Consider the following 12,070-nt stretch of genomic DNA (forward strand, 5'->3'; position numbering starts at 1 on the left):
CAGATTTATACATCCGGTGAAATATCTTTCATTGTTCTGTGTGGCATTAATATCTTGTGGGATTCACGTGACTGTCACATGATTTTGAAACCGGAACTTGCCGTAGAGAGGCTTTGGACAATTAATTTATGAAATGCATAGCAAACACTGACAACTAACTGCAAGACATAATAGTCAGCAAAGCTAAAGGTTCATAATGAGTGATGAACACTACTACCTAGAACTTTGTGATAATCCTGTGCAATTTGAAAATGCCTCAAGCGTCAACAATGTGTTTTTTGACGAAGCAAACAAACAGGTACATTAACGTTACTAACGTTAGCTGCCAAGGCTAGCTAGAAGGATATGCTCAGCTATGGTGGTTACTCCAGATACAGCTAGCTAGATGTTAGCGCGATTATAGCTAGCTAAATAAATCATATTTTGTCTGGATTTTACATTCAGCTAGGTACTTCAGTATGCTGGTTTATGTGAACGCAAGTACATATAACTAGCTATGACGAGGGTGGCTGTCAAACTGTTGATTCCCATGTTGCAGCATGGTGAAGGTCCTAAAGTGTAGCCATACAGTATGGCTAATTAATATGGTAGGTATTAAGGAGGTAGACGAATTAGTGAACTTCAGTCAACATTTAACGCATGTCTCTGGCAGTACATTCACCAGCTAAACAAGGCAGATTAGATGAGCAGTAACCCTCATAACCCTCATATTGCTTCAGGCAGAAGTTACACTGTCCTCCTAATGTAATGTATACCAGGCTCCAAATCCTTTTATATATTGATTGTTCTCTATTTACCCTGTTTGCTCCTTCAGGTGTTTGCAGTGCGATCGGGGGGTGCCACTGGGGTTGTGGTTAAAGGACCAGAGGACAAAAGCTCAGTTGCCTTCAGGTAACGAGACGATGCATATATTGCGACGATGAGGAGCATAAGCTTGGATAATGGTCTCTAATGCAGTATATACATTTTCTTCACAGAATGGATGACAAAGGAGAGGTGAAGTGCATCAAGTTTTCGATCGGAAATAAGATTTTGGCAGTTCAGAGAACACCAAAATCTGTGGTAAGCATTACAGCAATCATTCTCAACTCAATGTTATTCAATTATTGTGTTTTCTATCCACGCTGATGGCCTGACCAAAAGCCTCAGGTTTTTTTTCTCGTAGGATTTCATAAACTTCATACCGGATTATCCACACTTGGAATTCTCACAGGAATGTAAGGTATGCAAGCATATCCAGTGTCAAATGTTTGAAGTTCAAAATAACTGTTAATTTCTTCATGTTGTAACTAAGCATGAGTCAATCTTCTATAGGTGTGATTTGTTTTATGTTCTCCTTTTTGATTGACAGATGAAGAATGCCAGTATTTTGGGCTTCTGTTGGACTAACTGGAATGAAATCGTTTTCATCACTGACCAGGGAATTGAGTTCTACCAGGTAACTATGTTTCACATTAATCAAATTTCTTGTGATATGTAATAAAGCCAGTCGTTTTTGTGATTTAGGATAGGAATGCACTACCAGGAAAGTTGCACACTCCTAGATTTGTTTCATAGGTTATTGGATCGCAGCACTATCAATTGAGTTTGCCCTGTATTACTCTTTCTTATACTAAAACATTGTCGCATGACACTTACGTGACTGAACTCAATTCAAACTACAACCACTAGATGTCTTAATGTACCACTGACTGAGAAATAAAGTTGTCAGATTTTGCAGTACTGCACAGTATTAGGTTGATTGGTAACGTTACCTCTTTATACTGGAATACGAAAAGAGGAAGACTGCAATTTGAACAGGGATGCCTGTTAGGCTCAAAATGTTCTACAAAAAGGTGTCTTGTGCCAGTTTTTCATTTGAGTTGAAGTTGTCAATGAGATGCTCTCTGTGTTTAGGTGCTTCCTGACAAGCGTAGCCTGAAGCTGCTGAAGAGTCAGAGCATCAATGTGAACTGGTACATGTACTGTCCTGAGACAGCAGTCATTCTACTCTCTACCACCTTCCAGGGCAATGTGCTGCAGCCGTTTGCCTTCAAAGTAAGTGTTCACAACTGATGTCCACCTGCTGATACAGTAAGACACGATATATACCACCAAAAGCTAATGTTCATGTTTGAGCAAGCATTAGCATCCTAAAGTCGCTGGAAATATAATCATCAAACCTATTGTTGTTTTTTTTGTCCCACCAGAGTGGGACCATGTCTAAAATGTCCAAGTTTGAGATCGAGCTTCCGGTGGTTCCCAAGCCAGCCAAGCTCAATCTGTCAGAGAGGGACATTGCTGTGGCCAACATGTGAGTTTGTAACTGTTTTGAATTGATATTTCACATTTTGGCTCGATATTCAAGTAACAATTTCAAACAAAAAGCAAAAGCCCTTTGGGCTGTAGGAAGCAGTATGAACGCTGAATGAGTTGTTCACTTTGTTTCTAATGGTAGTTACGGTCAGCTGTATGTAATGTATCTGAAGCATCACTCCAGAACTACCGACAGTCCCTGTGCTGAGGTGGTCCTCTATCAGCTACCCAGGTACATCTTATTTAGCATATTCCTAATGGGCATTCCTCTAAACATGCTGAAATTCCTCCTAATTTAACATGGTCATGCAGCAATCATATCGTCCTTATATTCAGAGTTTCTTGTGTAACTAGAGAAACAAGGACTAGCTAGAGTAAGAAGCTACTCATAGACATTTACTGGATCAATCTTGAAATGAAATATCCATGGTGTAATTTATACATAGGGAATACCTGAAGGGCTAAATTGGTAAATTATGTCTGGCCTAACGACATGTTGTTCCCAGGGAGGGATCCTGTAAGAAGACCAACGTGTTAAAACTCAACACCACAGGGAAGTTTGCCCTCAACGTGGTGGATAACCTGGTGGTAGTGCATCATCAGAGCACTCAGGTGAGTTCTTTTGGCAAGAAATGACAATTGGAGCCTTTTGAGCCGGGTTCTCACCAAAGAATGTAAGAGGGGTGCTGTGCCACTATGTTTATGTATGTATGTTTTTCTGGATTCCAGAAAAATACTTTTTACAGGTGTTCATAAATGCTAAATCTCTTGAGTCCAAAGGGGGACCACCTTGTTTAAAAAAATCAAGGCAGATCCCTGCTTGAGGTTAGACAGGCAAACTACTACTACGGTTGTGTTGTTTCATATCCAGGGTCCAAACCCATTAAGTCTGGCATGATGTAGATAATGTCTTATTTCAGACCTCCATCATATTTGACATCAAGCTGCGGGAGCCCGACTGTGCCCTGAACGTCCACCAGCCTGTGCTGCCTCCTCGCTCCATACACCCCTACAGGATTCCCCTCACAGGTATAGGCTACTTGGATTTACTCTGTATGTACACTCATTGGCCAGTTTATTAGATACACCCATCTAGTACTGGATCTGATACCCTTGTGTGTTCAGAGCAGCCTGATTTCTTTGGGGCATGGAAACGTTGCTCAATTGGTCTCAAGAGACCTAACATGTGCCAGGAAAACATTCCCCACACCATTACACCATCAGCCTGTACTGTTGACACCAGACAGCATGGGGCCAGGACTCATGCTGCTTACGCCAATTCCTGACTGCCATGACGCAACAGGATCCAGGATTCATCAGACCAGGCAATGTTTTTCCACTCCTCAATTGTCCAGTGTTGGTATTCGCCTGCCCACTGGAGCCGCTTTTTTTCTTTTTTAGCTGATAGGAGTGTAACCCGGTGTGGTTGTCTGCTGCAATAGCCCATCCGTGACAAGGACTGACGAGTTGTGCGTTCTGAGATGCCGTTCTGCACACCACTGTTGTACTGCGCTGTTATTTGCCTGTTTGTGGCCCGCCTGTTAGCGTGCACGATTCATTCTCCTTCCACCTCTCAACTAACTGTGTTTTCACGTACAGGGCTGCCACTGACTGGATGCTTTTTGTTTGTTGCACCATTCTCGGTAAAACCTAGACACTGTCGTGCGTGAAAAGTCTAGGACGCCGGACGTTTCTGAACCGGTCGCTTAGGTCACTGGTTTTGCCCACTGGAATGTTCAATCGAACAGTAACTGGATGCCTTTCTGCCTGCTTTATATAGCAAGCCACGGCCACGTGACTCATCATTTCCGTGAACGGAGTGGTGGTGTTATAACTGGCCACTGAGTGTGTATGGACAGGCCAGACTTTACCAACTGCTTGGCTGTTTTGGTCACTGACTGGCTGACTGTATGTGTGTCTTTGCCTGTCTTGTCTGCCTGTCAGTCACTCCAGTTGTAATTGTGTCACTCTCTTGTGTGACAGACAGAGGTGTCTCTTTCTACCCATGTGTCATTCTGTCTGTCTGAGACATGACATAACCTTCTGTCACTTGTGGTGGCATATTTCTGCTTTACCAAATGAGGAGAGTTACAAACTACACACCAGTCAGAGTAACACTTAAACTACATCTTTAATAATAATAAGCAATAGCATTTGACTTTCAACAATTCACTATTTCTAAAGAACCGTTGAGAAGTACCAACAGAAAAGTACAAAGATCTTTTATAGCCAAGATACACCCCTCTCAACTTACATGACGAATCACAGATCTTAGGAACTGTTCACAAAGAAAGAATTTTCTTGAGAAAGGAGTATCCCTTAGCCAGATAACATTCGCTATTAATTATCGTTGAGTTTGGTCCCTCAGACGAGGCTCTAATCTCGTTCCTGGTACTTCATAGTACAAAAACACCAACTCATCCAATGGCATATATAAATTATCAACTCTAGATACTCCCATCTCATGTAAACCCCCTCTTGACCCCACTCCTGGACAAGCTCACTGAGGGGAGTGAGCCTCTAGGTCATACACTATCCCAGGATAAGTGTAAGATCAGAGAGGACATACAATGTTTCCAGACACTGCCATACACCTCCCCCCAATGGGAAACGGAGGGAGTGACTGGCGCACAGACATTGTGGAGACAAGTAATTGGTTCCCCATTAATCACGCCATCCCTTCACATGGTTTAAGAATAGGCAAAGACACATTCACATATGAAGACAATGTTCCATTATGTCCTCTTCCCTTTCTGATATTCTGCATAGCACCAGGGACATGTGATAGACAAGCCTGACCTCTCCCCTCTCTGGGCCCCAAGTGACTGAGCCCCAGCTTAGGGAAAAGTGCAACTGCCAACACTATAGTCCAAAAGGATATATTCTAATGACAAGTATCTCACATAAGCATATTATGCAAATAAAACATCTTAATTATCTATGTTACCCAACTAATTCTGATTCATCTGCCACACACTTCACTCCCATCTGTCGCTTTTAGAATACTCTCTTTCCCTCCCTTCCTTAGTTTCTGTCAGGGCTTTAAGAGACATAACTTCACTTCTCCATAGGTCCTTCTGCTGTACCCAGCCAGCCTCCAGTGCCTTGTGAGCTCTGTATCCTTTATGAAACGCAAGTCGCTAGATGAGCTGCGGCGGGCACTTGTCAATGACAATTGGAACAGCTAGCAGGGAAATGGTAGGTGGTGGTATTACTGATGATCATGGATGCTTCCCTTGACCTTCAGACTCCTCATCTTGGAGCGTCTTTCAACCCGACATCATCATCAGTGCAAGCGAAGGTGAGTGAGAACACCCACACATCTAACCATAGACGGCTATGTCCCGGCTTACTGTCTGTTATCATCTGGACCAGAAACAACCACTAACCCCTATTCACTGTAGATCAGATGGGTGCATAGTAACCAACGTGGTAGTAGAGCCGCCACCTCCTCTTCTAGGCTATGTAGTTACCATATTACTTTCACTTATCCACATTTCTCATCTACAGTTTGTTTTGGATGGTGCTCATGTTCTTGCATGGTTGTCTGTCCTGTTCTGTGTGTTCCCCCTCTGTTTCAGGGTGTCTGTCCTGTTCTGTGTGTTCCCCCTCTGTTTCAGGGTGTCTGACCTGTTCTGTGTGTACCCCCTGTTTCAGGATATCAGTGGTATCTGCAGGTGAAGCTGCCGCCTACCGTCAACCTCCTGCAGGACAAGGGCAAGCTGATCGACTTCCTCCTGCGCAGACGAGACTGCAAGATGGTCATCCTGTCCGTGTGCTCACAAAGTAAGACTGCCTTGTGAAACAGATAGGGGAGACTGTGTTCGTCGCTGAAGGAAGCACACTAAAATAACAAGGTTGTAGAATAGACGATTAGAGAAGCCTGAACCATAGTGAACATAGGCAGTGTTCACTCAAGGCCTCTCTCTCTGTGTGTTTCAGTGCTCAACGGGGAAGACAAGGGGAGCTTACCAGTGGTGGCCACAGTGTTCGACAAACTCAACCAAGTCTTCAAAGAGTACCTGGAGGCAGAGCAGACCTACACTGTGGTGAGTACTGCCTACTAGGGTCAGGACCATACCAGTATCGAGGAAACAAAACAAACACTTTAGGACTTCTTTAGGAAAACAGCGACTTCTTTAGGAAAACAGCCCTAATGTTGGAAACAAAGTCAAGTGACACAAGTGAAAAGTTATTTAGGACAGTAGTGGTGTCTTACTAGTAGATCCATCTAACCATTTTGATCTTGTAACTTGAATAACAAAAAGGATGAAGAGGGATATAATCAACTGAATAGATTTGAGTTGTACATATTACGGATTATCAGGACAGTAGCCCATACACTGTCTGTTGCAGTTACTTGACTTTGTTGTTACTAGGGCTGTTACAGTGACCCTATTATCGCAACACCGGCAGTCAAATTCCATGTGACTAAGTTTAGTCACGGTAATTAGGCTTCTCCAAGCTCTGCTGCTGATGGTCATTAGTAGCCTACCAAACTTGCTAACTGTCTGGTACTCAGCACTCTATTGTCCCTCTAATCACTCTGATCGAAAATCTAATCAAACACTTCATGAGAGCCCATGAGCTTATGTTGCACAACATTTCTATAGGCTATGCAATTACACAAGAAAACAGAGTGATGGGATCTTCCTCTTTTTAAGAGGCCATCAGCTTTCTATAGGCTAGACCTAGTATATTTATTTCTCAACTTTCCTAATATTAAGCACATTGCTTCTCTTTACAACAGGAGTATAGCCTACCTGGCTGGTATGAAAATGAACCATAGGAAAAGCGACCTCCATTCGTTATTTAAGTGCATAGATTTTTGCATAGATTTTTTTCCACTGCCCCTGTTATGAGACAGGTGCATGATAATGGTCCATTCTAAATCAAAAATGTAAAACATATATATTATTTAGTATATGTAAAGATGAGATTAAATCAAGAATAGTCTGATTGGTGACAATATTAGCATATCACTTGTGAATTATATATTATCACTTGTGAATGATTCCCAGCGTAAGGCAAGAAACAAAGCTTTCCCCCCCCCCCCCGACTTTTTCTAATCATAGTCGCACACCTCATGTAGCCTAACCCATAGGCCTATATGTTTTAATAAGGTTTGTATCACAACTAAAGTGGCAAAATAACATCTTAAAATTAAGCACATTTGATCCTCTTTTACAAGGGCTGTAGAGCTTAACTGGCATATATAAGCATCGTGTGAGTTTCAAGTTTGGGGAAGATAGTTTTCCCCATAAAAATGTACCTTTATAATTAAAGCATTACATGCATAATTGCATTTGCGGTCACTTTTGATAATGGTGTTTTCCCGCTAATGGAACATTCGCGCTTATACCCTACTGCCGTGTACGCATTTCTGCGCTTATAATGTGAAGAAATAGCCTAATAGTTTATTCAATTTTAAGCAAAATGTTCTAATCTGTTACGTGAGCCACATTGCGTAAAAAAGGTTTTTGATACTAGTGGTTGTATTAATTTGGGATCTATTGCATCCCACAACTGTTCCAGACTATGTTTGGAATATTTATTTCTCGCACAGAATATAATAGGTCAACTTTTGTACTATGGGAGATAGTAGATTGACATAGGCTAGTGCTTTTGCTGTTCATTAAGCCTACTCATCTTGTTGGCTGACGAAAAGTAAATGCGGACATTTCTTCCAATATCTTAAATATGTACCTCGGAATTGGATAATGACGCGCACAGTTGCGTCCCCAAAGCGTCTGTCTTCACTTTTAGCCTGTGAGAAAGACCCGATCACATGATGGAGAGCCATGTGAGTGAGAGGTGCTTTGGAGCCCGCAGCACTCCGGGAGAAGGGAATTATAATTATTATATTTACCCCAAGGGCACAACGGCCACTGGCTGCAAAAGGCATGGATTTTTTTTAGGGGTCATTACGGACACACAAAGGGGATGCCGCCGGGAAATTCACGGCATTATCAAGTGCATGTCAAATTGTGAATGAGAGACTGATGAAGTGTGTACAGCCTGCGCAAAAAAAACAAAGCAGAGCTCATGCCTTTTCAAGGGACTTTTTTTCAAATCATCATTAGTCGTATCATGCAGCCTTACAATGTATTAAAAATCAAAACATATAGCCCAACGTTTGTAGAACAACTAAAGTTACATTAATAACTCTAAATTTAGCATATAGGAGTACGTGTTTCCTTGTTAACCGCTCAACACAGAATATTCGCATGTGCTCACTCAAATAATTTGGAGAAAATATCCTTTCTATTTTATTCAGCTTTGTTCAATTGTATTCTTCATACTATAAAATAATGCCACAGAAATATAAGCAAATCTTGTCTACTAAATGAACTAGTGTAGCCCACAGCCATATGACTTAGCCAGATTTAAGGACAACTCAGAGTATGCTGTTCTGTTCTTCTGAAATAGACTACATTTTCTTCATATGTTTTAGACCTGTCTAAAATAAATACAATTTATTGTGAATGTGTAGGCAATATTACATGGATTTATGTTACAAAGGTCTGCATCAGTGGCTTGTAGGCTACGTGTGGGAGCCAGGAGATGCTAAATCTGATAATTACCATGAGACCAGAGTTATTGGCTTGATAATCATAGGCTAACAAAATGTTGTGACCGCCACAGCCCTAGTTGTTACCTGTTGATCTCTTTCAGGCTATGGAGTCTGGTCCCAGCCGAGGCAGCGCTGCTCGGGAGAGGCCTGTCCGGACGCAGGCGGTTATCGACCAGTCCGACATGTACACACACGTCCTGTCCTCCTTCACAGAGAAAAAGGTGACGTAACCTCCTTCCTGTGATCCCATTTCTCACCAGCTAACTGTTTGTTGGAAGTGAAAGGTACAAGGCTACTGTAGTGTTGGTGCCTTATTTGAATTGAAAGTAATTTTTTCTCAATTGCCTGTTAGATGACTGAACATTATATTGTTTCACCCCTCCAACAGGACGTATCTCACAAATTCATCATTGCTGTGCTGATGGAGTACATCCGCTCACTCAACCAGGTCCAGATCACTGTGCAGGTAGGTACTCATTGCAGAAAAGTATTTTCGGGAGGCTCTATAAGAACAGAGTTTTGTGTTGTTTTATCATAATGGTGGGATGACACTGTTTCATCTTGTAACATGTTGTCAGTGCTACATTAGTATGCTTTGTGTTCCTGTAGATTCTGCATATTTATTGTCCCATATTGTCATCAAATTACCTTTCAATTGGGATCCGTGATGTTGAGTTGTCTGAAATATAAGGTCCACTTTCCTCTCCTCTGTTTCTCCTCCAGCATTACCTGTATGAGCTGGTCATTAAGACGTTGGTTCATCACAGCCTCTTCTACATGCTTCATCAGTTCCTCCAGTACCACGTCCTCAGTGACTCTAAACCTCTGGTGAGTCCTCAATTACTATAAACAAAGCGCAACTATTTCATGGTAGTTTGATCCTGTAGGTTTTGGGTATTCAGAGGAGTTGGGGGTAAAGTTTAATACAAAGGGCTAGCAGGCTGTTACTTCTAAAGATGCAATGCTTCAGAAAATATCTAGGTCAAATACTTATCTTCAGCTGCACGTCATAAGATTTGCCTGTTCCAATGGAAACAATATAAAATCCTTTTGACATATGCGTTTTACCCCGGTCTTTGAAAGTTAATTCCTATGTAATATTTAATCCAACATAATGCGTGGGAACCTTCTTCCTGTGATCCCATTTCTCACCAGCTAACTGTTTGTTTGGAAGTAAAAGGCACCAGGCTACTGTAGCGCTGGTTGATTATTTACTCTCTGTTACATTGGTTGAGCAGACCTTGGATCAGTTCTACTGTATGATCTTTATTTTGATTGGTTGTGAAATTAACATCTGTAGTGTCTGTATTGTCTTAAGGCCTGTTTGCTGCTGTCTCTAGAAGGCACTTACCCCGCTGCACACCAGCTCTCCCTGGACATGTTAAAGGTATGATGCACACACACGCTAACATGCACGCGTCACACACACATGCAGACTATTTTAAACAGCTATCGGTTATCACACAGGACATCCCCAAAGTCCTTTGTAGAATTGGTTGTTTTTCCAGAGAATCCTGTCAACTAATTATAGAAAGAAAGGAGCCTTCATGTGAACTTCATTCATGGCTAACTTATAACAATAAATCCTGGTACTCATAGACATGTTTAACATGCTGATCTGTAACGTCCTACATCTATCTGTGTGTGTGACAGAGACTGTCCACGGCCAATGATGAGATTGTGGAAGTACTCCTGTCCAAACAGCAGGTGCTGGGTGCTCTGCGCTTCATCCGCAGCGTGGGAGGCAACGACAACATCTCCGCTCGCAAGTTCCTGGACGCGGCGCTCCAGACGGCCGACCAGATGCTCTTCTACACCATCTTCCGGTTCTTTGAGCAGAGGAACCTGCGCCTGAGAGGCAGCCCCAGCTTCAACCCAGGTGAGGTGACACCTCTACACTAGGGCTTCAGCTGAAATGGCTCCCTATTCCCTATGTAGTGTGCTACTTATCACCATGGAGATCACTTACTCAAGAGCCACATTGTCTTAGGTCTGGTGGCTTGACCAATAGCGTGACTTGTCTGCACCGATAGGTGGAAGGAATGGCTCTGCGTAGGGTGACACTAAATTCCTGTATTTCCATGGCTCTGGTCTGACTAACTCCTTTGTAATGACCGTAGAAAGAATTCACACATTGACTCTAGAATGTTGTAGAAATGTTGATAACGCCATAGTTTTCAATAATGAATGAGTAACCTCTGTGTGATTTTTCTATTAGATTACCTTGACCCAAATAATAACTCTATTAAGCCAGGAACAACAGGCATATGCTGAAAGGTGCTGAAGAAGTTTATTTGGCTTCGCCTGCTGTTGTGTGCTCCTATTGCTTTTTTATTCATATGAATACATTTATCCTAGTTGCATGGTTTCTTTGAAACGTAGGAGAGTATCAATGATTGTGAACCTGTTTCCTATAGGTTTCAGGTTTTGATAGACGCCAACATTATCAACGCAAACTGAAATCCTTGACAGAGCAAAGCATAGACCTGTCTAAATATCCAATAAAAATACATTTTAAAAAGTATAAATTAATAAGGACCCAATCGGTACCAATGCTAAAAACACAACTAACATGTGGGTAATAAGTAAAACTTGGAATAAATAACAAATTATTGAATGAACTGCTAATAAATCACTTCCCACCCAACTGCCACTGGTGTGTATTGACTGACCTTTGACCCAATACTCTGTTTTGATTGGCCTTTAGGTGAGCACTGTGAGGAACACGTGGTATACTTCAAGCAAGTTTTCGGGGAGCAAGCACTCATGAAGCAAGCAACAGTTTGAGCTGTGACATTTCATCTTATCCCACAGCCCATTTAACTTATTGTAAATTGTTGAAATCATGCTAATAAAGTCATTTGTACATACTCTAACAATCAATTTTGTATTAAATGTCATGCTTTATTCTGCMTGACAAAATGTCCTTCTGACTAGCCCTGGGTCATGTTCATTAGGGCACGCAACGGAAAACGAAAAGGAGTGTTTCTTATTGGACAAGTCAAGGTAGTCCCTCTGCCTAATCAACACAAACTTGGCTTATGGTTTGAAAAATGATCAGCTTCTATTACAGATGGAAAACCTGATAAATAACCCATACAGTGTAGATTAAACTTTATTTTACAGCATCGTAGCATCTAGGACATAGTGGAACGGTGTCATTTTTTTAATGTGTGAAGTGCACAATTGAAAGTGATCTCC

At 41.8% G+C, this 12,070-nt stretch overlaps 1 protein-coding gene across 1 annotated transcript; it reads left to right on the forward strand.

Annotated features, from left to right (window-relative positions):
- The first annotated feature begins 98 nt into the window (after window positions 1-98).
- On the forward strand, window positions 99-11,752 carry rmc1 (regulator of MON1-CCZ1). The gene is made up of 20 exons (XM_023999868.2): window positions 99-298; window positions 815-891; window positions 978-1,062; window positions 1,166-1,222; window positions 1,352-1,438; window positions 1,897-2,037; window positions 2,190-2,293; window positions 2,438-2,527; window positions 2,802-2,907; window positions 3,216-3,324; window positions 5,367-5,411; window positions 5,543-5,596; window positions 5,953-6,081; window positions 6,238-6,344; window positions 8,971-9,090; window positions 9,258-9,335; window positions 9,593-9,697; window positions 10,188-10,256; window positions 10,523-10,748; window positions 11,577-11,752. The coding sequence occupies exons 1-20, from the start codon at window positions 197-199 to the stop codon at window positions 11,654-11,656; spliced, it is 1,971 nt and encodes a 656-aa protein (XP_023855636.1). The 5' UTR covers window positions 99-196; the 3' UTR covers window positions 11,657-11,752.
- The last annotated feature ends 318 nt before the right edge of the window (window positions 11,753-12,070 follow it).

This window comes from Salvelinus sp. IW2-2015, linkage group LG14 (genome assembly GCF_002910315.2).
Source record: "Salvelinus sp. IW2-2015 linkage group LG14, ASM291031v2, whole genome shotgun sequence".
NCBI classification, from domain to species: Eukaryota; Metazoa; Chordata; class Actinopteri; order Salmoniformes; family Salmonidae; genus Salvelinus; species Salvelinus sp. IW2-2015.

Excerpts from the sequence above, each read along its gene's own strand:
- rmc1 (XM_023999868.2), top strand. The coding sequence starts at position 197 with ATGAGTGATGAACACTACTACCTAGAACTTTGTGATAATCCTGTGCAA. Across the intron at positions 299-814 it reads TTGACGAAGCAAACAAACAG|GTGTTTGCAGTGCGATCGGG; the intron begins GTACATTAACGT and ends TTGCTCCTTCAG. Across the intron at positions 1,223-1,351 it reads AATTCTCACAGGAATGTAAG|ATGAAGAATGCCAGTATTTT; the intron begins GTATGCAAGCAT and ends TTTGATTGACAG.